We start from the raw sequence: 23,989 nt of genomic DNA, 5'->3' as shown, positions 1-23,989 counted from the left end.
GGTGGCCGGCAGTCTGATTTCTGGCCCAGTCTGGGGCGGGGGCTGTGCGCCCCCGGGAATTAGACTTTCCAAGATTCCCATCTCCGAAGTGTCCGGTCGTTGGGATTCCCAGGGGCACGGGGTGGTTACAATGGCCAATCTCGTTGACAAACGGCGGGAATATAGAATCCCACCGCCAGAGGAAGGCTCCCCGCCAAGAAACACACGGCTGGGGAACCGGACAATCCAACCCAATCGACCTTCGCGACCCACGCCGGCCGACCTTCGCGACCCACGCCGGCCGATCTTCGCGACCCACGCTGGCCGACCTTCGCGACCCACGCCGGCCGACCTTCGCGACCCACGCCGGCCGATCTTCGCGACCCACGCCGGCCGACCTTCGCGACCCACGCCGGCCGATCTTCGCGACCCACGCCGGCCGACCTTCGCGGCCCACGCCGGTCGACCTTCACGACTCACACCGGCCGATCTTCGCGACCCACGCCGGTCGATCTTCACGACCCACGCCGGCCGACCTTCGTGACCCACCATTTTTTCTTAACTTGTTTGCTGCTGACAAAATGCAGGAAGTGGTTTGGGGCTCCTTTGGCCCTCGTACTCGCTCCTCCAATGGAATCTGTTGGATGAAGGTGAAGCTTTCCAGTGTTGGAAAGTATGGAGTCTCCATCTGACCAAAGTTAAGCTCCACGGTACAATTGTGCCACAGAACATGCGGAAATAAGGCTCTGTCAGCGAGACTGTCTTTTCCCAATCTTAAATGTGACGCCCAGATCCTGACCATTCTCGGAATAAGAGACTTTCACTTCATCAGCATCAAAGTTCAGAAAGCAACCAATCACATCATTCTCCGCGAACTTTTTGCAGCTTTTAACAATGCCGGTGGGAGCGGCATTCAAAAGGGCTGCGAGCGTATTTTAAAAATGCAGCCGCACTGCGCATGCGTGCCTGCTCATCAGTGCGCATACGCAAAACTCTGCGCATGCGCACCGATAAACGGGCACGCATGCGCAGTGCGGCCGCATTTTTTTTATATGCGCGCAGCCTTTTTGAAGGCCGCAGCAGCCGGCATTGTTAGCCGGCTGTTGCACGCGGATTTGCTCCGCGACCCTCCCGCGACCCATGGTTATACCTCACTGGGCCCTCCCTCTCTCTCTCTCTCTGTGTGTCGGTCGGTTCCTGACCGGCCGGCCTTTTATACAACATGGTTATCAGCCCCGCAGTTAGCGGGGGAGCCTCTGCCGGGCCTCTGTGTTCCATTACGGAGGGAGGGAAGCGCCGATTGGAATGGGCCCAATCTGTGTGGGCACTGACCAAAACAAAAGCAGGCCTTCAGAGAAGGCCCCAAAATACCGAGGGGAGAGTTTTAAACCCCCAATGAGTTAAAATGGGACATTTTTGAAGGAAAAAGACAGACGTTTACAAGTCAGACAGGGCCTTAATTTTGACATCTGATCTGATACTGTACTGCAGCACCGGCCTTGCTATTTGTGTTGTGCTGAGGCCTTCAAGTGGGCTTTGAACCCAGAACCTTGTGATTCGAAGAGCAGACTGCCTACCAACTGAGCCTCAGCTGGATCTTTTATGAATAGATCTTTCAAAGAGCCAGTGCAGGCAGGTTTAACAGATTCAGTCAGTTGATAGACATATGGATGAAAATGGAATAGTGTAGGTCAGATAGGCTTCAGATGGCTTCACAGGTCGGCGCAACATCGAGGGCCGAAGGGCCCGTACTGCGCTGTAATGGTCTATGTTCTATGTTCTAAGTCCCTGGGCTCGTCCTTTAACAGATTGCTTGCAAATTGGGTCAGCCTGCCTTCGTTCACACTGTTAGATTTATTTTTGGCTGTTCAGCGTGTACCTTTCAGATTGATGCACAGTTTGTTCCCTGGCACGAGAGGCCTTGTCGAACCTTTGGCCATATGATGTACAGAGCGATTCTGTCTTTCAGCCGGGGTTTCTTGGGTGGACACCAAACCCACTGTTCCGAACAAGGGGGAGGGAAAGGGGAAGGGGAGGGGATTCTCCGCCACCGCGCACACACACCCCCGCGACCCCCCCCTCCCCCCAAGAGCGATGGAAACTGGACCATTGAATATATTCAAGGCTGGGTGAGACAGAGTTTTGATTGACAAAGGGGAATCGAGCTCTATGGGAGAGGGGCGGGGGAGGAGGAAGGGCAGGCAGGAAAGCGGGATCGAGGCCACAAATTAAATCAGCCGTGATCGAGGGTGGCCCGGTGGCACGGCGGTTAGCACTGTTGCCTTGCTGCACCAGGGTCCCAGGTTCGATTCCGGCGTTGGGTCACTGTCTGTGCGGAGTTTGCACTTTCTCCCCGTGTGTGCGTGGGTTTCCTCCGGGTGCTCCGGTTTCCTCCCGCAGTCCAAAGATGTGCAGGTTGGGTGGATGGGCCGTGATAAGTTGCCCTTAGTGTCCAGGTCGGGGGGATGGGCCAAGGTAGCATCGGTCAGCTTTTTTCAAACTTTTTTTCCCGGGACCCATTTTTACCAACCAGCTGACCTTCGTGACCCACGCCGGCCGACCTTTGTGACCCACGCCGGCTGACCTTCATGACCCACGCCGGCCGACCTTTGTGACCCACGCCGGCTGACCTTCACGACCCACGCCAGCCAACCTTTGTGACCCACGCCGGCCGACCTTCACGACCCACGCCAGCTGACCTTCGTGACCCACGCCGGCCGACCTTTGTGACCCACGCCGGCTGACCTTCACGACCCACGCCGGCCGACCTTTGTGACCCACGCCGGCCGACCTTTGTGACCCACGCCGGCTGACCTTCACGACCCACGCCGGCCGACCTTTGTGACCCACGCCGGCCGACCTTCACGACCCACGCCGGCCGATCTTGGCGACCCACCCGCGACCCGCGCAACCCTGAGCTTGAAAAGGACTGGCCTCTTTCGGAGGGTCTGTGCAGATGGGCCGAATGGCCTCCTTCTGCACTGTCAGGATTCCATGAGGGGCCAGATGGAGTACCCCTTTGAGTTGTTGTGCTCTCCCCCATAACCTGCACAACATTTATCCCCTCAGTTAACTTTGCAAATTAAACAAAAAACCCCCACACACGCATATGACCTGGTCATCATCACAGTGCAGTGTGTGGGATCTCACTGTGCGAGCATTAGCTGGCAGGTTGAGACAGTCACTGCACGCCTCGAAAGTGTTGCAAATCGCCTGCCAGGCACTTTGGGCTTTGTCCAGGGCGATGCGGAAAGTTCTGGTACAAATGCAAGTGCTGGTTCCTCCCTTTGACATGAAGGTTTTCGGCTGCAGGGTGGGGGGGTGGGGGGGTGGGGATGACTGGGTGGAGGAGGGGGGGGGGGGCGGGATTGTTGGCAGCCGAGAGTCACGTGATGTCGCTGTCAGCCTTTTGTAACTTGAGCTAGCCGCACACTCACGGGACCGAGAGTTCGTCCTGTGGCAGAAGAGTGTGGGGCAGAAAGACAGAAGGAAAGAGGGAGAGAGAGGCAGGCTGTGAATCAAGCAGGCCTGACTGGGAAAAACACAGGCACACGCACCCGTACACACACTCAACACTCACAGGAAAAACTCCAAGCCACAAGGTTCAGCTTGATCCCGGCATCCGTGAGTAATGGATTTGTTTGCTGTCTCTCTCTCTCTCCCTCTATCTCTCTCTCTCTCTACCCACAGAAGGCTGTGTTGCCGTGGGAATATTTCCGGGATTCTGTAGCCAGGAATTCATTCATTAGTCCCGAAGTTGTGTCCCTTTTCCAGTGCAGGTAGACCCCTCCTATTCCCCCCCCCCCCCCCCCCCAACCCCGCATTGGGCCGATGGTGCCACATCAAAGGACTGATCTTACCAAGTCATTACGGTCTGGAACGTATTGCTGAAGGGGTTGGGAGTCAGATCCCGTAGCAGAGGGGAAAATTTCGATATATAGTTCAAAAACTAATGGGTGGGAGGGGGGGGGGGGGAACTGATTGGGTCAGTATTTCAAAGGGACGACATTGGCAAATGGGCCGAATGGCTTCGTTCGGGGCTGGATTATTACCCTCTGATTCTGGGGGCTGGGTCCCCCCTACAAACCCGTCTGTGACTGGCACTCAAAGCCTTCAATCCGCGCCGGGCAGAGTTAAACTCTCTCTACAGTGAAATGAAATGAAATAAAAATCGCTTATTGTCTGTCACGAGTAGGGCTTCAATGAAGTTACTGTGAAAAGCCCCTAGTCGCCTACATTCCGGCGCCTGTCCGGGGAGGCTGGTACGGGAATCGAACCGTGCTGCTGGCCTGCCTGGGTCTGCTTTAAAAAACAGCGATTTAGCCTGGTGAGCTAAACCAGTGGTGGGCAGTCAGGCGGCCCTCCCCCCATGAGTCTGCCTTGCCTCGGTTCGCACACCAGCGGCAATGTACCAGCCAACGTTTGTCCCCGAGAGCGGGTCAGCGTCTTTGGGAGTGTTGGCCGAAGCACTGGGCGTAGGTTCCACAGCGTGGCGAAGGACGGTCACGCGGGAACTATTACAAATTGGACTGATACAGTTCCGGGCGGTGAAACCACGTCCCAGCAGGCTTTGCAGGAGCGACGGTGGGAGTGAATCCAATCGCAAATCACACACGTCCACCTCAAAGAGGGGGCATCTGCGGGTGGAGTTCTGACTCACAGCGGGGGGGGGGGGGAGAGGGTGATGAATTGGACAGTGTCTCTGCCACCTTGTCAGAGGCCCCGTCACGTGACAACAGTCGGCCACAACCGGCATCGAGCCTTGGCCATCATCATCCCGACTTGGAAATATACCAGCCGTTCCTTCACTGTCCCTGGGTCAAAATCCTGGCACTCCCTCTCTCACAGCACTGCGGGTGTACCTACGCCAAGTGGAGGGCGGCGTCTCGAGAAGGCGGCTCACCACCACCTTCTGACGGGCGATTAGGGATGGGGCAGAAAATGCTGGGCATGGCCCAGCGACGCCCACATCCCATGAAGGAATTTTTAAATAAAGAGCTAACAGCAGTCAGCTCCTCTGAGGAGTTTCCCTTTGAGTTGTGGATGAGATATTAAACCGAGGCCTGATCTATCTTGACGTATGACATCCCATTGCACTCTGTGAAGGAGAGCAGGCAACATTCCCCCCAGTGCCCTGGCCAAGATAGACAGATTTTTAATTGGTTTTAAGGGAAACTAGGATTAAGGTGATAAAGTGGGAAAGTGGAGTTGAGGGTTATCGCATCAGATCGGCCTTGATGTCATTGAATTGCGGAGCAGACTCGATGGGCCGAATAGCCTACTTCCGCTCCTACGTCTTATGGGCCTGAAACATTGGGGCGCCCCGTAAATGTGAAAGGTGCCATGAGAATTCAGGTCAATTTGCCCCCGGCCTATTAATCAGGTCCATTATCTGCAGGGAGGGTGACTGGCGCTCAAACACAGGGAGGGACGGTTAGTGTTGGCCAGCTGAGCAGAGGATATTTGGCGTCCCTGCTAAAGCTCCATTCACTCCCAGCGTCATCCCAGCCGCCAACCAGGCCCGGGAGCTCCCCTGAATCGGCAGACACCTCCAAGACCCCGTCCGAGAGCCAGCACACCTGGCGATAGCTTCTCCAGCCGCCTGCTCGGAGGCCAATGTGCTGAAGGCCCCGTACTTCAGGCCTTTAGAGGGAGGGCAGAAAGAGGCCATTTGGCCTGTCATTTCTGTGCCAGCTCCCCCCCCCCCCCCCCCGCCCCTCCCCTGCCCCTCCCCCTGCCTTTCCCACACAGCTCCTGCAAGTGTTTTGCTGTGCAGATTTATACAAGGAGCATATTGTCAGGGGGAAGCCGTCGGAAACGGAGGGTGCGTTTAATGATGCCCTTGGTGAAATCTCTCTCCGGGTGGGGCGGCAAAGGTTCCCTCCGATCATACTTCAGTGGTTTAGTCAGCTGTGTGATGGAAACTCGCAGCAACTTGTTGGCGGTTTGGAGGGGGGGGGGGGGGTAGAGTTTCTATAAGAGAGCCGATGCGTTTTGCTAAACGTTTGCACAGTCGACTCAAGTTCGCAGTCGACTCAAGTTCCTCTTTTTCAATCGGAACCGCAGCGAGATAATTTACTGATGGTGCGGGCGGGGTGGGGGGGGGGGGGGGGAGTGGAGCAATATCCCTGTCCTCGGAGTGGCGGGGGGGGGGGGGGGGGGGCTGGGGGTGGTGGTGGGGGAAGCGGGGGCTGGTAGCTGCCCCCAGGGTCAATAACACAATAACATGTCCATTTGTCTTGAAGCTGAGGGTGGGAACAGTCCCAGCTGGTAGATGTGTCAGCCCTGGGGTTTGAGCAACTCTTTCAGAGCTGGAGGCGAGTTTCATTTTTAATCGGGTTTACGGCACATATCTCGCCTGAAGTCCCCCGATTGCGATTTCCCAATAAGCTTCCCCTTCCAACGGCACAGGCCACGGACCGAACCCGCCGCTGGCTCCTGCGGGATGGGTGGGGGGGGGGGGGGGGGCACTGTTTCCTGCGATGTTCCATGGGGATGATTGGGAGTGGGGTCACAAAATGGCCGCCGGTGATCACAGGTCGCTTCACGGTAACCATGGTAACGGGAGGGGGGGAGGGAACTGAGAAATATCGAGGGCAGTTACTAGAATAACCATGAAGGAGGAACAATGACTAATAAACACCCAAATTGTGCAAGAGGAAGGAAAATTAAATATGATTTCTATCATCGCCAGTCGTTCCAGTCACTGCCGGGCCTGACACGTCACTGAAGGCCTCAAACCGGCGAACTCCTCTCCCTCCAGAGCTCGCCCACAAAGCCACCAAAGTCAGTCAGACAGACAAAGCCGGCAGCCCCTGTGAACTTCACAGGCCGGATCCAAGACTGGCGGCACAGTGGTTAGCGCTGCTGCCTCACAGCACCAGGGACCTGGGTTCGATTCCGGCTCCGGGTGACCGTCTGTGCAGAGTCTGCACCTTCTCCCCGTGTCTGCCTGGGTTTCCTCTGGGTGCTCCGGTTTCCTCCCACAGTCCAAAGATGCGCAGGTTATGCGGATTGGCCGCGCTAAATTGCCCCTTGGCGTCCAAAGATGTGCAGGTTGGGTAGGGTTACGGGGATAGGGTAGGGGGAGTGGGTGCTCTTTCCGAGGGTCGGTGCAGACTCTAGCGGCCAAATGGCCTCCTCCTGCAGCACAGGGATTCTAAGACCTATTCTTGGCCATCGCAGTGCAGATTCATGAGGGGGTTCTCTGTTTTCTGCTCCAGTCACCTTGTCAGCCCCACACCAGGTTGGGGGGGAGGAAGGGGGGGGACTTCAAACATCAGGGCCACGGGACTAAAGTAGAGTCAGACACGGAAGAGCTTCGCTCCTTCAAACAATCGAGTTGCGGCCTCTCGCACTCTATATACTCGGGAAAGGCGGAATCATTCGGCTGCTAAAAAATGTACAACACTCTCCCATTCAATGTTTCCCCCCTCCCCCAACCCGGGGCATGCTTCCCCCAGTTATTGAGGCCCCTTGGCCTGTGAGAAATCAAGGCCCATGGCCAGACAGAAGATATGGGCAAGTGTGCCACACAATGCCCAGAGATGGTGGTCGCTCAGAAGACTGGGACTAGACTCATGGAGTCATCAGTCCGCCTACATACGTTTGACTTGCAAATGGGACCGAGCTCTGAATTCTTTTGGATTCCATTCAATATGAAATCCAGCTTCCCCATCGTGATCATTCCTTCGTTCTGCTCAAATCACTCCGTTCTCAGTTTTCAGCCAGGGATTGATCACTGAGAGGGAAGGGCTGCACTGTCAGGGGTGCTGCCCCACGGGTGAGCTACTGAAACAAGGCCTCTTTTGGGCGATTCCATGGCTGATATTTCGAAGGAGAACTGGCGAGGTCTGACCCGATTACTGTCTGCTATTTTTCCCCTCGACTAAAGTCAGATGAAAACGGAAGACCCCAGAAATGCTCAGGAGGTCAGGCTGCATTCGTGGAGAGAGAGAGAGAGAGAGAGAGATAGAAACAGAATCAACCCTTCATGTCTTTGACCTTAGACCAGATCTGGGAAAGGTTTGAGATGCGATGGGTTTTGAGCAAGGGGGATGGGTGGGACAAGGACAAAAGGAAGGCCTGTGATAGGGTGGAAGAGGGGAGAGGTTGAATGACGGAAGAGTTGGCCTCTCCAGGGACAAAGGGAATGGGGACGGGGCAAGGAGAGAAATGAAGGGACTGCTTTGCGGGTCACCTCCGTTCAGTCCAGGAACACGACCGCGGATCCTCCACTTGGGGCTGACATCTCTGCCCTCGGCCTGCTGAGAAGAGGTGCTGTCTGAATGAACTAAACAGAAACAAAGAAAGAGAAGGAAACAAAATGGAGGATAGAGTTTCTGGCCTGAAATTGTTGAACTCAATGTTGAGTCCTGAAGGCTGCAGAGTGGCTCGTTGGAAGATGGGTTGCTGTGTCCGCAGCTCACGTTCAGCCTGACTGGAAGAGGGCAGTAGGCCGAGGGCAGGGATGCCAGCGCGGGGGCAAAGGAGGAGAATTAAAATGGCCGCCCTCTGGACGTTCGAGGCCGTGCTTGTGGACCGAGCAGAGTTTTATTGCTCTGTTTGACATACAGTCACAGCTATGTGCCGCTCCATTGTACAATCATAAATATGGGGCGGGATTTTCCATTGGCTGACGCCGGGATCGGGAAACGCGATTGGGCGGAGAATCGGTTTTGACGCCAAACCCCCCCCCCCCCCCCCCGGCCAGGTGCCCTCTGGCCCCAGCCGACCCATCAGCGGGATGGGTGCGCTCCAGCTCACCCAGTGTCATCCTGTTGGCTGGGATGACTGTATGTGGGGGGTGGGGTGGTGGGGGTGGTGGTGGTGGGGGGGGGGGGGGGGGGGGGGGTGGTGTAATGTGTAATGTGCCAGGAATAGGGGAGAGAAACATGAAGCTCCAACTGATACATCAGAAGGTAACTCGACAGAGCGAGAGTGCTCAATGAGTTGGGGAACAGGTTTATGGGTGTGTATTCAGGCTGCAGGGTGTCTGTGCAATGGTGTGTGAGCTTGTCAGTCTCCAGAGTGTCAATCGCGGACCCGGCGAATACTGCACCGTGGCGTCGGTGCTAGCACCTCCCCGGTCGCTGAATCGCTCCAGGTGCGGCACCAGTTTTGCTGTCGTGGAAGTCCGCGAATCCTGCCCCAGCGTCAACACTTAGTCTCAGGAACGGACAATCCCAGTGCCCAGTTTAGTTGCCATTGCACCATCTCAGCCCTCCCCCACTCAAAGTAGAGACCCTTTGCTTCTGTCAGTTCAAAGTCAGCAAGAACTAGTGTGGAAGAGTGGGATTCTCTCTCAAGCGCCCACCCATTTTCCCTTTTCGAATCATTAATCACCTTCCCTGCCAGGGTCTCCGCTGTGTGAAAATATTCTTCCTCACATTCTCCCTGGATCTTTCATCCATAACCTTAAATCTGTGCCCATTGTACTATCAGCCAGTGGCCTTGCCACCTTATCAAAACCTGCCATTATCTCGGACACCTCTATTAGGTCTCCCCTCAACCTCCTACCAAGGTGAGGAAGCCAAGCTGATCTGACAATGGAAATTGGACAGTCGCTCGAGAGAATTAAAGCTGCGGGGGGGGGGGGGGGGGGGGGGGGGAAGGAGGGGGGTGGGCGGGGGATTGGTCAATTGCATGCAGTTTGGCAGCCACGGCCCTTGGAAGTAAAGGGCCCGCAGAGACACAGTTTGGGAGACGGAGGCAGGGGAACGTTTGGGAGGCGCAACGGGTTCAGGTCTTCACTCCTATACAAATTAATCGGATCAGCGGTCCCCCGCTGAGTCAATGAGAGGTTCATCGCTGTCCTAACTCCACAATGTTCCTGTCTGCAGGTGTACGGCTGGGTTCCCAGCCAGGCTCGGGGGAGAGAAACATGAAGCTCCAACTGATACATCAGAAGGTAACTCGACAGAGCGAGAGTGCTCAATGAGTTGGGGAACAGGTTTATGGGTGTGTATTCAGACTGTAGGGTGTCTGTGCAATGGTGTCTGAGTTAGTGTGTGTCAATGACTGAGTGAATGAGTGTGAGTGACTGAGTGAATGAGTGTGAATGACTGAATGAGTGTTTGTGCATCTCTGTGTGAGTGTGTGTGTGTGTGTTTAGGTTTTATGATGTGGAGATGCCGGCGTTGGACTGGGGTGAGCACAGTAAGAAGTCTTACAACACCAGGTTAAAGTCCAACATGTTTGTTTCACCTCAGGTTCCACACCTGAGGAAGGAGCAGTGCTCCGAAAGCTAGTGTTTGAAACAAACGTGTTGGACTTTAACCTGGTGACTTCTTACTTTATATTTTATGTCTGTGTGTGTGTGAGAGTGGGTCAGTGGGTGACTCATGAGTGTGTGTATGTGGCTGATTGTGTGTATGTGTGAAAGTAAGTTTGAATGTTTGAGTGTGTGAGTGAGTTTGAGTGTGTGTGAGTGTGTGTGTGAGGGGATGAGTGTATGTGTGAAAGTGAGTGTATGAGTTTGAGTGTGTGAGTGTCCGAGGTGGCCTGGCCCGCGATTGGGACCCACCGATCAGCGGGCCGGCCTCTGTGGCTGGGGGACTCCTGTCCTACGCACCGGCCCCTGCAGCCCTGCGCCATGTTGCGTCGGGGCCGGTGCGTTGTCGGAGGCCACTGCGCATGTCCTCGTTGGCACCGGCGCAACTGCGCATGCACAGATCCCGCGGCGCACAATTTGCGCCGGGATCTGCAGCTGGAGAGACGCGAACAGCTCCAGCGCCGTGCCAGCCCCCTGGAGGGGCCAGAATTAGTCGTGGGAGCGGCCCGTTCACGCCGTCGTAAAACGCGATGGCGTTTAGGACGTCGTGGACACTCTGCCGAGGGAATGGAGAATCCTGCCCGGTAATTGTGAGTTTGAGCGTGTGAGAGTTGATGAGTGTGTGAGTTTGACTGTGTGTGTATATGTGTGAAAGTGAGTGTAAGTGTGAGTTTGTGTGTGTCTGAGCTTGAGTGTGTGTCAGTTTGAGTGCACATGTGGGTGTGTGTGTGAGTGTAAGTGTATGTGTGAAAGTGAGTGTGTCTGAGTGTAAGTGTGTGTGTGAAAGTGAGCGTGTGTGTGTGAGTGTAAGTGTGTGAGTGTATGTGAGTTTGTGTGTGTGTGAGTTTGAGGGTGTGTGAGTTTGAGGGTGTATCTGAGTTTGAGGGCGTGTGTGAGATTGAGGGTGTGAGATTGAGGGTGTGAGATTGAGGGTGTGAGATTGAGGGTGTGAGATTGAGGGTGTGAGATTGAGGTTGAGTTTGAGGGTGTGAGTTTGAGGGTGTGAGTTTGTGGGTGTGTTTGAGGGTGTGAGTTTGAGGGTGTGAGTTTGAGGGTGTGAGTTTGAGGGTGTGAGTTTGAGGGTGTGAGTTTGAGGGTGTGAGTTTGTGGGTGTGAGTCTGAGGGTGTGAGTTTGAGGGTGTGAGTTTGAGGGTGTGAGTTTGAGGGTGTGAGTTTGAGGGTGTGAGTTTGAGGGTGTGAGTTTGAGGGTGTGAGTTTGAGGGTGTGAGTTTGAGGGTGTGAGTTTGAGGGTGTGAGTCTGAGGGTGTGTGAGTCTGAGGGTGTGTGAGTCTGAGGGTGTGTGAGTCTGAGGGTGTGTGAGTCTGAGGGTGTGTGAGTCTGAGGGTGTGTGAGTCTGAGGGTGTGTGAGTCTGAGGGGGTGTGAGTCTGAGGGGGTGTGAGTCTGAGGGGGTGTGTGTCTGAGGGGGTGTGTGTCTGAGGGGGTGTGTGTCTGAGGGGGTGTGTGTCTGAGGGGGTGTGTGTCTGAGGGGGTGTGTGTCTGAGGGGGTGTGTGTCTGAGGGGGTGTGTGTCTGAGGGGGTGTGTGTCTGAGGGGGTGTGTGTCTGAGGGGGTGTGTGTCTGAGGGGGTGTGTGTCTGAGGGGGTGTGTGTCTGAGGGGGTGTGTGTCTGAGGGGGTGTGTGTCTGAGGGGGTGTGTGTCTGAGGGGGTGTGTGTCTGAGGGGGTGTGTGTCTGAGGGGGTGTGTGTCTGAGGGGGTGTGTGTCTGAGGGGGTGTGTGTCTGAGGGGGTGTGTGTCTGAGGGGGTGTGTGTCTGAGGGGGTGTGTGTCTGAGGGGGTGTGTGTCTGAGGGGGTGTGTGTCTGAGGGGGTGTGTGTCTGAGGGGGTGTGTGTCTGAGGGGGTGTGTGTCTGAGGGGGTGTGTGTCTGAGGGGGTGTGTGTCTGAGGGGGTGTGTGTCTGAGGGGGTGTGTGTCTGAGGGGGTGTGTGTCTGAGGGGGTGTGTGTCTGAGTGTGTGAGTAATGTCTCACAGTTCCAGCTCACCTCAGGAGTGAGTCACTCAGACATTCGACCTTTGTAGGCGTTGTTGTGTTATGCTCTTGACGTAGCTTAGGCTGCTTCCTTGACGTGCACACTGACAAAAGAAGGTTCAGACTTGGAGATAGCTTTAACACATTTATTAAACTGTTAACAATTCTCCTACTTGGATTCGACTCTCCCGTTAATCCTGCTATAGCTACTCAGACTGACGAACCAGTCTGCTACAATCTAGGTGGTGGGTGTGATGTGTTTCAAATCAACCCTGTGTACTCACTAAGTGTCTCCACTGGAAAGAGGAAGATCATGTGTGCTGTGTCCTTTTATATGGGTTGGTGTAATGCCCCCCTGTGGTAGTGTCACCTCTGTGTGTATTGTGAATGCCCATTGGTCGTGTCCTATCTTACTGGCCTATTGGCTGAATGTCTGTGTGTCATGTCTCTGGTGCTCCCTCTAGTGTCTATCTAGTCTATGTGTATTTACATTAACCCCTTGTGTATTTACAGTGATGCACATCACCACAGGCGTCACAGTCCAGTTTGACCCTGGATCAAGGTGCGGAGGAGTTCATCTTCCTGCCTTGACTCGCCTTCAATGTGACCCCCCCTCCCTCATCTACCCCACCCCCACCACCCCAACCCCAGTGGCACTGAGGCTAACTAATTTCCTTCCCACCGGCCAAACACTTTGCGTGAGTTTGGGGTGGAAATGTGGGTTGGGTTCCCTGCGACTACGGTTCAGGGCTCAGTGACCTGCTCCAGTAGCGCAAGGTCAAGATTCATTTCATTTCCTGTTTCTGAAGCTTGATTCGATTCAGGTGGTAATTCCCAGGTCAGGCTGAGGTGAGAGGCTGACCCTACACTCAGAGGGATGTGAAAGTCTAAAACTCTCAGCTGCAGGGAGCTCAATCATTGAATATATTCCAGGCTGAAGCTGACCGATCCGGTGGACCCAGGGGAATGAAGGGATTGGTTCGATTCCCGGCTTGGGTCACTGTCTGTGCGGAGTCTGCACGTTCTCCCCATGTCTGCGTGAGTTTCCTCCGGGTGCTCCGGTGTGTGTGTGTGTGTGTAATGATCACTACAGGAGCTTCAACTGCAATGGCTTCGACAGTCAAACAGCACGCTCATGCTCAGTATCTGGACTCACTCATAAAGAATGGTCAACTGATCGGGGGTCCCCGCCCTGGGGGATTGTTGCACTGCCATTCTGCCATTTAACAGGCGTATTTTCTCTCTCGTTCCCAGGTGAAGGCTCCGCAACAGTTTACCGATGGCAAAGGGAATCGTAGCTCGTGGAGTTCCGGGTTGCAGAAGGTAAGGATTGCATGTTGGCTGTGTGTCTCATCTGGAACATGGAGGGTTTATTCAGGGTGTGGGAGGGGGTGGGGGTGGGAGGGCTATCCATTGGGGTTGACGTCTTATTGGCCTTCATTGCAAGAGGACTTGAGTACGAGAGCTGGAATGTCTCACTGCAGTTATACAGGGCCCTTGGAGAGATCACGCCTGGAGTACTGTGGGCAGTTTTGGTCTCCTTATCTGACGAAGGATATACTTTCCATCGAGTGAGTTCAGCAAAGGTTCACCAGACTGAATTCTGGGACGGCGGGATTGTCGCATGAGGAGAGATTGGGTCAACTGGGCCTGTATTCGTTGGTATTCAGAAGCACGAGAGAGGAATCTAATTGAAGAGTATAAAATTGTGACAGGGCCAAAATTGACTGGATGCTTCCTCTGGCTGGAGGGATTGGAAGAAAGGGGGACACGGTCTCAGGACACAGGGGCGGCCTATTAGGACTGAGAAGAGGAGAAACCACTTCAGTCAGAGGATGGTGAGCCTGTGGAACTCTCCAACACAGAAGGCTGTGGGGGTCAAGTCACTGAATGGATTTAAGAAGGAAATAGATAGATTCCTAGATTCTAAAAGGGTCAAGGGGTATGGAGAGTGTGGCCTTGGGATAGAGGATCAACGATATTGAAAGGCCAAGCAGGTTTGATGGGCCGAATGGCCTACTCTCGCTCCGGTTCTCTACGAATTGGCCTCAGAATGCTGGTTATCGCCATGCCAACAAGCAATATCGGGGCCTGAAAAGGGTTAAATGACGAGGACAGATCTGCACAAAGGAGATTTGTATTCCCTCAAGCAGAGCAGACTGAGGGATGATTCACTTAATGTGGTTGATGTAATTAAAGCGAGCCTGATTTTATAATGAGGGAGCTGGGCCATTCAGGAGAAGCAATCTGAGTGGGGAAACCTGCAGCTCTCCCCGCGGGAAGGCAGCTGATCCCGAGCAGTCAGTCTGAGAGTTTTGAAAACACAGATTGTTATTGGGTATTAATAGTCAGAGACGGTCAGATAATGGGGCCGTGCCAGAGAATCCCCACGACCGGCGCGAATCACGCCACGTTGCCCCAACGCTGGCACGCCATTCTCCGCAGAGCGGAGAATCGGCGCCATTGGTGCGTGGTTGGGGCATCGCCGTTTGGGGGCCGGTCTACGGGGCCGGTCCACCGATTCTCGGCCCAGGATGGGCGGCTGTCGTAAAAAACACCGAGTCCTGCCGGCGCCGTCCACATCTTCTCTCAGTCGGCGGGAACTCGGCGCGGAAGGGTCGGGATGGGGGGGTCCAACCCCGGGGGGGAGCCTCCGTTGTGGCCTGGCCCGCAATCGGGGGCCACCGATCGGCGGGCCGGCCTCTCTGGCTGGGGGTCTCCTTTCTTCCGCGCCGACCCCTGTAGTTCTGCGCCATGTTGCATCAGGGTGGGCGTGTTGAAGGAAGCCGCTGCGCATGCGCGGATCCCGCGGCGTCCAGTTGATGCCGGGATCAGCAGCTGGAGCGGCGTGAACCGCTCCAATGCCGTGCTGGCCCCCTGTAGGGGCCAGAATTGCTGATCCTGAGGCCGTGTGGACGCCGTCGAGAAATGTGACGGCACTTCCGACGGCGTCAACACTTAGCCTCAGGATCACACAATCCCGCCCATGGTACCCATCAGCCATGAACAATAGGATGGTGGAGCTGACTCGAGGGGAGGGGCTGAATGGTCTGCTCCTGTTGCTAAGTTCCTCATCTTTCTTACACTGCATCTTGCAATTGTTACCCAACGTATTAATCAAGGGTTTTGGTGAGGAGGTGATGCTTTACTCTGGCCATGGAGTCTCATCACTGGGCCTGCACTGAGATTAGCCGAGATCCTGAAACCCTGCTGCTCCTCCATCTCCTCCTCCAGATCTATCGAGACGCGGCCTTGGTGCTGATGGTGATCATCGTCCTCATCGTCCTGATGATGGTGCAGTTACTGCTCTCCCCCTACGCTCACCAAATGGACAAGAAGGCCCGGACCCCCGGTGGGTCAATAGGAGCTGCCGACGATCTGGAGATGGGCTGGGCCGACTCGTGCAGGTACCGGGGCTGGGGAGAGGGGGGGGGGGGGGGTCGGCGACACGGGCACCAGGTCCTCCTGTGGGAACCTGGGGGAATAACAGTCTCTGCAACACCCCCTGTAAGTACGTAGGTGAAGAACAGGTACTGCAGCACCCCCTGTAGGTATTTGGGTGAATAACAGGCGCTGCAGCACCCCCTGTAGGTATTTGGGTGAATAACAGGCGCTGCAGCGCCCCCTATAGGTACATGGGTGAACAGCAGGCTATAGAGCCTCCCCCCCCCGTAGGTACCTGGGTGAATAACAGACTGTAGAGCCCCCCCCCCCTCCCCCCTGCCCCCGTAGGTACCTCGGTGAATGGCAGACTCTTTCATGCCCCCTGTAGGTACCTGGGTTAAATAGCAGACTCTGCAATGCCTGCGGGGATTAAAAGGCTCTGCAGTGCCGCCTGATGGTTCCTGGGGGAATAGCAGCCACTGCAATGCCCCCTGCAGGTTATTGGGAGAATAGCAGTCACTGCAATGCCCCCTGCAGGTTATTGGGAGAATAGCAGTCACTGCAATGCCCCCTGCAGGTTATTGGGAGAATACCAGTCACTGCAATGCCCCCTGCAGGTTATTGGGAGAATAACAGGCTCTGCAATGCCCCCTGCAGGTTCCTGGCAGAATAGCAGGCCCTGCAGTGACCCCTGCAGGTTCCTGGGTGAATAGCAGGCCCTGCAGTACCCCCTGCAGGTTCCTGGGGGAATAGCAGGCTCTGCAGTACCCCCTACAGGTTCCTAGGGGAATAGCAGACTCTGCAGTACCCCCTACAGGTTCCTGGGGGAATAGCAGGCTCTGAAGTACCCCCTACAGGTTCCTGGGAGAATAGCAGACTCTGCACTACCCCCTACAGGTTCCTGGGAGAAAGGCAAGCTCTGCAGTACCCCCTACAGGTTCCTGGGTGAATAGCAGTCACTGCAGTATCCCCTGCCGGTTCCTGGGTGAATAGCAGTCACTGCAATGTCCCCTGCCGGTTCCTGGGTGAATAGCAGTCACTGCAGTACCCCCTGCAGGTTCCTGGGTGAATAGCAGACTCTGTAGGGCCCCCTGTAGGTATCCAACAAGGCAAGCCAAAGGACTGTAATCCTTCCTGTAGGTATCTGGGGTGTTTGGAACATCCCCTGAAAGGAGTTGTGGGATTGTCTGCAGGTACCTGGGGGGGCGGGGTGGTGGATAAAACCAGACCTCCTGATAAGATAGAGCTGCCTGTCTAATGTCCGAGCTGTGAAGCCCTGTGAACTAAATCCGTCTTACATTCCTTCTTCTCCTCCCAGTCTGGTCCTCGTTGAGAGTATTCCAGAAGGGATGCACTTTGATTCCAATTCCACCGTGAACCCATCCATCTTTGACGGCTGGATGAAGTTGCTGAGCGTGGCGGAACACAGCGTTGACATTGCCTCCTTCTATTGGACAATGCAAAACAATGACACACACACCTCCGAACCTACAGCCAACCAGGTACGGCCCAGTTCAATATCAGTCACACTGGAGGCAGCTCAGAGAAGGTTCTCCACAGGCTGGTTCCGAAAGGTTCACCTGATGAGGAAAGGTTGAGCAAGTTGGGCCTGTACCCAATGGTGTTTAGAAGGGATCGGAAGTGATCTTATTGAAACATTCAAGGGTCTGAGGGTGTTTAGTGGGGAGGTAAGGCAATAGCGTTCCCTTTCATGAGGGGAGCCCAGAACTGGGGTGGGGGGGGGGGGGCACAGTTTAAAAATAAGGGGGTCTCTCATTTAAGGTGGCGACGAGGAGGAATTTGCCATCTTAGAAGGTGGCTAGTCTTTGAAATTTTCTTCTCCAAGTGGTCAATGGGGCTGGTTTAGCTCACTGGGCTAAATCGCTGGCTTTTAAAGCAGACCAAGGCGGGCCAGCAGCACGGTTCGATTCCCGTACCAGCCTCCACGAACAGGCGCCGGAATGTGGCAACTAGGGGCTTTTCACAGTAACTTCATTGAAGCCTACTTGTGATTTTCATTTCATTTTCATTTTCATTTCATGAAGTGTATTCCAGGTTGAGTTAAACAGATTTTTGATTGATAAGGGAGTTACGCGAGACCGGGAAGAAAGTGGAGTTGTGGTCACGACCAGATTAGCCACGATTTTATTGAATGACGGAGCAGGATCGAGGGGCCGAATGGCCTCCTCCTGCTCCTATTCCTCATGATCGCTTATCAATATTTAAATTATACTCAATACCCATCTCCTCTATACTGAGACACCTGAGTAGCAACGGGTAGCCAGGTTGGGCACTACAGTACCACAATACCTCACAGAAAATGGCATCATGCAACAGGACCCTTTAACAAGCAGTAGTTTCTGTGCAGAAATCAGCGGAAGAAAGATAAGTTAATATGAAGTGGACATTGTTGTTTGCAGATTTATGAGGATTAAGAATAGAGTCTAACAATGGATTGACAAATATATTAATGACTATTAAACAGAGCATGCAAAGCTATAGAGGAATATAGATTAGTGGAAATTATGGATCGTATGCGATGGTGAAAGGTAATTAAGGATAATATGCAAGGCTGGTACGGTGGTTAGCACTGCTGCTTCACAGGCACCCAGGTTCGATTCCGGCCTTGGGCGACTGTCTATGTGGAGTTTGCACTTTCTCCCCGTGACTGCGTGGGGTTTCCTCCCACAGTCCAAAGATGTGCAGGTTAGGTGGATTGGCCGTGCTAAATTGCCCCTTAGTGTCCAAAGATGTGCAGGTTAGGTGGATTGGCCGTGCTAAATTGCCCCTTAGTGTCCAAAGATGTGCAGGTTAGAATGGATTGGCCATGCTAAATTGCCCCTTAGTGTCCAAAGATGTGCAGGTTAGGTGGATTGGCCGTGCTAAATTGCCCCTTAGTGTCCAAAGATGTGCAGGTTAGGTGGATTGGCCGTGCTAAATTGCCCCTTAGTGTCCAAAGATGTGCAGGTTAGAATGGATTGGCCATGCTAAATTGCCCCTTAGTGTCCAAAGATGTGCAGGTTAGGTGGATTGGCCATGCTAAATTGCCCCTTAGTGTCCAAAGATGTGCAGGTTAGGTGGATTGGCCACACCAAAATTTCACCTCAGTGTCCAAAGATTAGGGGCGCGATTCTCCGCCCCCCCACGCCGGGTGGGAGAATAGTGGGAGGGCCTCCCGACATTTTTCACGCCCTCCCGCTATTCTCTCCCCCACACCCGACCCATGCAACGAATCGCCGCTCGCCGTTTTTTACGGCGAGCGGTGATTCTCCGAGGCCGAGCGGCCGGGCCTTCACGCCCGTTTCAACACGGCAGCAAACACACCTGCTCGCTGCCGTCATGAAACGGGCGCCAGATGCCCGTTTGGGGCATCTAGAGGCCCGATTGGCACGGGGGCACCACGACTGTGCTTGGGAGGGGACAGGCCCGCGATCGGTGCCCACCGATAGTCGGGCCAGCGTCCAAAGCAGACGCACTTTTTCCCCTCCGCCGCCTGGCAAGATCAAGCCGCCACGTCTTGGCTGAGGAGAAAGACGCCAACTGCGCATGCGCGGGTTGGCGTTGTCCAATCTGCGCATGCGCGGCTGACGACATTGGCCGCGTCAACCGCCGTGACGCTTGACGTGCAGCCTTGACGACCGTCGACGCACGGGGCCGCGCTCCTAGCCCCGCCCGGGGAGGAGAATCGGCCCCGGAAGTGGCCGTGAAGGCTGCCGTGGGTCACGGCCTATCCCACGGCAGCCTTTAAATGCGGAGAATCTCGCCCTAGGTTTCGGGGATAGGGTGGATGAGTGGGCCAAGATGGAGTCCTCTTTTGGATGGGCCGAATGGCCTCCTCCTTTACTGTAGGGGTTCTATGGTATGGAGAAATATAGATGTATGAAAATTAAGAAAAATAAATATAATGTGGATGGGGAGAAAGGCTATTTTTGGAGATTATTCACAGTATGTATAGGTGGCCTGAGAGTAATGCCAGAAGCTGGGGTTAATTCCAGCACAGCAGCTGGGGTAGTTTAAATTCCACCCCCGCCAATCTTCGACAGGCAACTCACAAGCAGCTCCTCCAGGACAATCAGGGGGCCTAGCCGCTGAAGGCCACATCCCAAAGGTGATTGTAAACAATAAAAATGGGCCCACTGTTGACTCTCCCCATTCAACAGGCCAGAAGGGGTCACCTAGCAGCTTTGCACGTTTAATTCGGTCTGTTGTGTGTCCGTCTGATGTCTATTTTCCTCAGCCTTTGCTGCACTTTGGGTCCTGACGTGTAGCCTGTCTCCTCAGGGTGAGAAGGTTTTTCAGGAACTCAAGTTGGCCTCGGGAAAGCTAACCCTGCGCATCGCTGTCAGCAAACCTTCGAGGTCCCAGAGCCTGAAGGACCTGCATATTCTGGAAGAGAGCGGTAAGTTTACCAGTGCCTCGAAACCCTGACGATAGACATAGAACAGTACAGCACAGAACAGGCCCTCGATGTTGTGCCGAGCAATGATCACCCCACTCAAGCCAACGTATCCACCCTATACCAGCAACCCCCCACCATTAACCTTATTTTTTAGGACACTAAGGGCAATTTATCACGGCCAATCCACCTAACCCGCACACCTTTGGACTGTGGGAGGAAACCGGAGCACCCGGAGGAAACCCACGCACACACGGGGAGGACGAGCAGACTCCACACAGACAGTGACCCAAGCCGGAATCGAACCTGGGACCCTGGAGCTGTGAAGCATTTATGCTAACCACCATGCTACCGTGCTGCCCCTTCCGGAAGGTTCGGTGCCACTAAGCCCGTGGGTCTGTGATGCATTGCAATGAATTTTCGATGCGCGATGGGGAATATCTTCAGGGCCGAGCCAGGGTGTGAGTTTAATTGGGTTGTTCCCTCGATCATCCGACACAAACGTGATGGGCCGAATGGTCTTTTTATTGGGCTGTGGTGTTTAATAACTCAGGCACCCAAGAAGGCTTCCTGTTGGCGTCGGCTGCGAGTTAATGGGGAGCGGTCTGACCTCGGGGCCAGAATTGGCCTGGAGTCTCCAGGATTTGAAGGTCAATCTCCGGGACTCCGCTGTGTGCGACCCCGGAGAGAAAAAAAAATCATTGGGACATTAAAAATATGTAGTTTCTAAAATAAATCCATCGAGAGCTCCTCTTTACCAGATATAGAAGTATTGACCTTCTATAGAAGTATAGAAGTATGGTCAAACGCCATGCAATTGGGTAATGAGTCTGTGCGGAGTCTGCACAGCCTCCCCGTGTGTGCGTGGGTTTCCTCCGGGTGCTCCGGTTTCCTCCCACAGTCCAAAGATGTGCGGGTTAGGTGGATTGGCCATGATAAATTGCCCTTAGTGTCCAAAATTGCCCTTAGTGTTGGGTGGGGTTACTGGGTTATGGGGATGGGGTGGAGGTGTTGACCTTGGGTAGGGTGCTCTTTCCAAGAGCCAGTGCAGACCCGATGGGCTGAATGGCCTCCTTCTGCACTGTAAATGCTATGAAATTCTATTGAGTCTTTTTGTTTTCCGACTGGCATGGGAATGCTGGATGTGACGAGGATGGACGTGGGGGGAGGAGGGGGCAGGTCATGTGATAGAACCTCCAGGAATACAATTGATCTCAGTTGGTAACCTTCGTGTGGATCCCACTAAACTGATTCTTGGGGAAAAAAACAGAGATTAGGAGCAGGAGGAGGCCACTTGGTCCTTCGGGCCTGCACCGCCATTCATTAGTATCATGGCTGATCATCCAACTCAATAATCTGCCTTCCCCCCCCCCCCCCCCCATATCCTTTGATCCCTTCAGCCCCAAGAGCTACATCTAACTTCTTACAATGTTTTGGCCTCAACTGCTTTCTGGGGTAGTGAATTCCACACCACTCTCTGGGTGAAGAAATTTCTCTTCATCTCCGTCCTAAGTGGTCTACCCCGTATCCTCAGACTGTGCCCCCTGGTTCTGGACACCGCCCACCATCGGGAACATCCTCCTGCATCTACCCTGTCCAGTCCTGTTAGAATTTTATAGGTTTCTATGGGATCCCCTCTCATTCTTCTGAACTCCAGCGAATACAATCCTAACCGATACAATCTCTCCTCATGCATCAGTCCTGCCATCCCAGGAATCAGCCTGGTAAACCATCGCTGCTCTCCCTCCAGAGCAAGAACATCCTTCCTCAGATAAGGTCACCAAAACTGCCCACAATACTCCAGGTGTGGCCTCACCAAGGCCCTGTATGATTGCAGCAAGACATTCCTGCTCCTGTACTCGAATCCTCTCGCAATGAAGGCCAACATCGAGCAGCACAGTGGTTAGCTCTGCTGCTTCACGGCTCCAGGGTCCCAGGTTCGATTCCGGCTTGGGTCACTGTCTGTGCGGAGTCTGCACGTCCTCCCCGTGTGTGCGTGGGTTTCCTCCGGTTGCTCCGGTTTCCTCCCACAGTCCAAAGATGTGCAGGTTAGGTGGATTGGGCAGGCTAAATTGCCCGTAGTGTCCAAAATTGCCCTTAGTGTTGGGTGGGGTTACTGGGTAATGGGGATAGGGTGGAGGGGTGCCCTTTCAAAAGAGCCGGTGCAGACTCGATGGGCTGAATGGCCTCCTTCGGCACTGTAAATTCTATGATTCTAACATACCATTTGCCTTCTTTGCCGCCTGCATGCTTACCTTCAGCGACTGGTGCACAAGGTTGCACATTCCCCACTCTCAATCTATAGCCATTCAGGTGTGAAGTGATGGAGGGATTGCCCTATGAGGAAATATTGAATATTAAATAGCCTGGGCCTTTAGTCTCTGGGGTTGAGAAGAGTGGGAGGTGATTACACTGACACACTAGGATGGTTCCCTGGCCCGGGGGGGGGGGGAGTTGAGAACCGGGGGACACGGTCTCTGAATGAGGGACCGGCCATTTAGGACCGAGACGAGGGGGGATTTCTTCAGCCGGAGGGTGGTGAATCTTTGGAATTCTCTACCACAGAGGGCTGTGGATTCTCAATCATTATGTTCAAGACAGAGAGATTTCTACACGGTAAAATGGGGGGTCCGTTTAGCTCAGTTGGCTGGGCAGCTGGTTCGTGACGCGGAAGGAGGCCAGATTCCCATACCCCCCCCCCCTCCCCCCTCAAAGCCTCTGGTCACCTTGGGCGACGGTGACTTTACATCTTAAAAATGTCAAGATATACAGGGCAGGAAAACAATGTTGAAATTGAAGATCTCATTGAAAGGCGGAACAGGCTCGATGGGCCGAGTGGTCTACCCCGCTCTTATTGCAACGGTGTCTGCGCCTCAGAGGCCATCAGTTGTCTGTGAACCCCTTTGGGAATCGGAGGTTCTGAAAGGCGCCATAGAAATGCAAATCCTTCGCCCGATGTCCCAAGTCAACACAAGTGTTATGGGCCAGGGTTTAGAGAACCCCAAAGTGTATCATGGAGTTCACCAGACCCATAACTTTGAATAGATTGTGGTATGGGGAGCACACGGCCCACTCTACAGGCGTGGTACGGCAGAAATGGAAAAGTATTTTTTCAAGCAAAACAATGTTTATTCTATGAACTCAAGTTAACCTTTTTTAAACATACAGTGAACATCTTAACAACCATTAATTCAAATACAACCCCCAGAGAATACAACACTAAGTAATCCTTAATAACTTCCCAAACAACATCCAGAAGACAAAAGAAACACCTTTTAACAGAAGCACATCAGGTTTACATTCACTACTGAGAACATTTATAATTCTGAATTCACCAAATGATCAAGGGATAGTCTTTTCATGGCAGAGAGATCAACAGTACACCTGCTCTGTCTGGCTTCAGCTCCAACACTGAAAACAAAACCAAAACACACCCTGCAGCAAACAGCCTAAAACAAAAGTAAAAAGCTGACATCACTTATAAACACCCATTTCTTAAAGGTACTCTCACATGACACAAGACATGCTGTATTGAGCCCTGCATTTTTTTTTTGCATTGACAGGAGCGAAGACCAGTGTCGTGGACATGCGCAGGCTGACTGACGGGGTTCTACACACAAAATTCTGGATCGTGGACAGGAAGCACGTGTACATTGGAAGTGCCAACATGGATTGGAGATCACTGACCCAGGTACTGAGGGGAAGCTGGGACAGACAAAGCCAAAACCTTGTCAATAAGTCAAGTTCCAGCACTTTTGCCTAAGATTCAAACACCTAGAACATTCCGAGAGAACATCAGGACAACGAGACTCAGGGTCAAGTACCGAGGTAGACATTAGACAGGGTAGATTCAGAAAGAATGTTCCCGATGGTGGTGCAGTCCAAGACTAGGGGTCATAGTTTGAGGAGAAATTTCTTGACCCAGGCAGTGGTGAATCTGTGGAATTCGACATCACAATGTAGTTGAGGCC

General features: G+C 53.9%; 1 protein-coding gene across 2 annotated transcripts in view; it reads left to right on the top strand.

Moving 5' to 3' along the window:
• The first annotated feature begins 3,391 nt into the window (after positions 1 to 3,391).
• The window catches only part of LOC119957787 (5'-3' exonuclease PLD3-like), a 39,432-nt gene continuing 18,834 nt past the window's right edge, over positions 3,392 to 23,989 (top strand). The window contains exons 1-7 of one of the 2 annotated variants that reach the window (XM_038785873.1): positions 3,392 to 3,603; positions 9,822 to 9,889; positions 13,493 to 13,561; positions 15,473 to 15,645; positions 16,941 to 17,124; positions 19,904 to 20,021; positions 23,582 to 23,709. In XM_038785873.1, coding sequence (XP_038641801.1) covers positions 9,863 to 9,889; positions 13,493 to 13,561; positions 15,473 to 15,645; positions 16,941 to 17,124; positions 19,904 to 20,021; positions 23,582 to 23,709 — 699 coding nt within the window. In that variant the 5' untranslated portion in view covers positions 3,392 to 3,603; positions 9,822 to 9,862. Of the gene's footprint in view, positions 3,604 to 6,478; positions 6,529 to 9,821; positions 9,890 to 13,492; positions 13,562 to 15,472; positions 15,646 to 16,940; positions 17,125 to 19,903; positions 20,022 to 23,581; positions 23,710 to 23,989 lie in introns of those variants that run through there. The other variant, XM_038785872.1, reaches the window with a different exon arrangement.

Source organism: Scyliorhinus canicula, chromosome 27 (assembly GCF_902713615.1).
Source record: "Scyliorhinus canicula chromosome 27, sScyCan1.1, whole genome shotgun sequence".
Lineage (NCBI taxonomy): Eukaryota > Metazoa > Chordata > Chondrichthyes > Carcharhiniformes > Scyliorhinidae > Scyliorhinus > Scyliorhinus canicula.
This window is presented reverse-complemented; position numbering and strand designations above follow the sequence as displayed.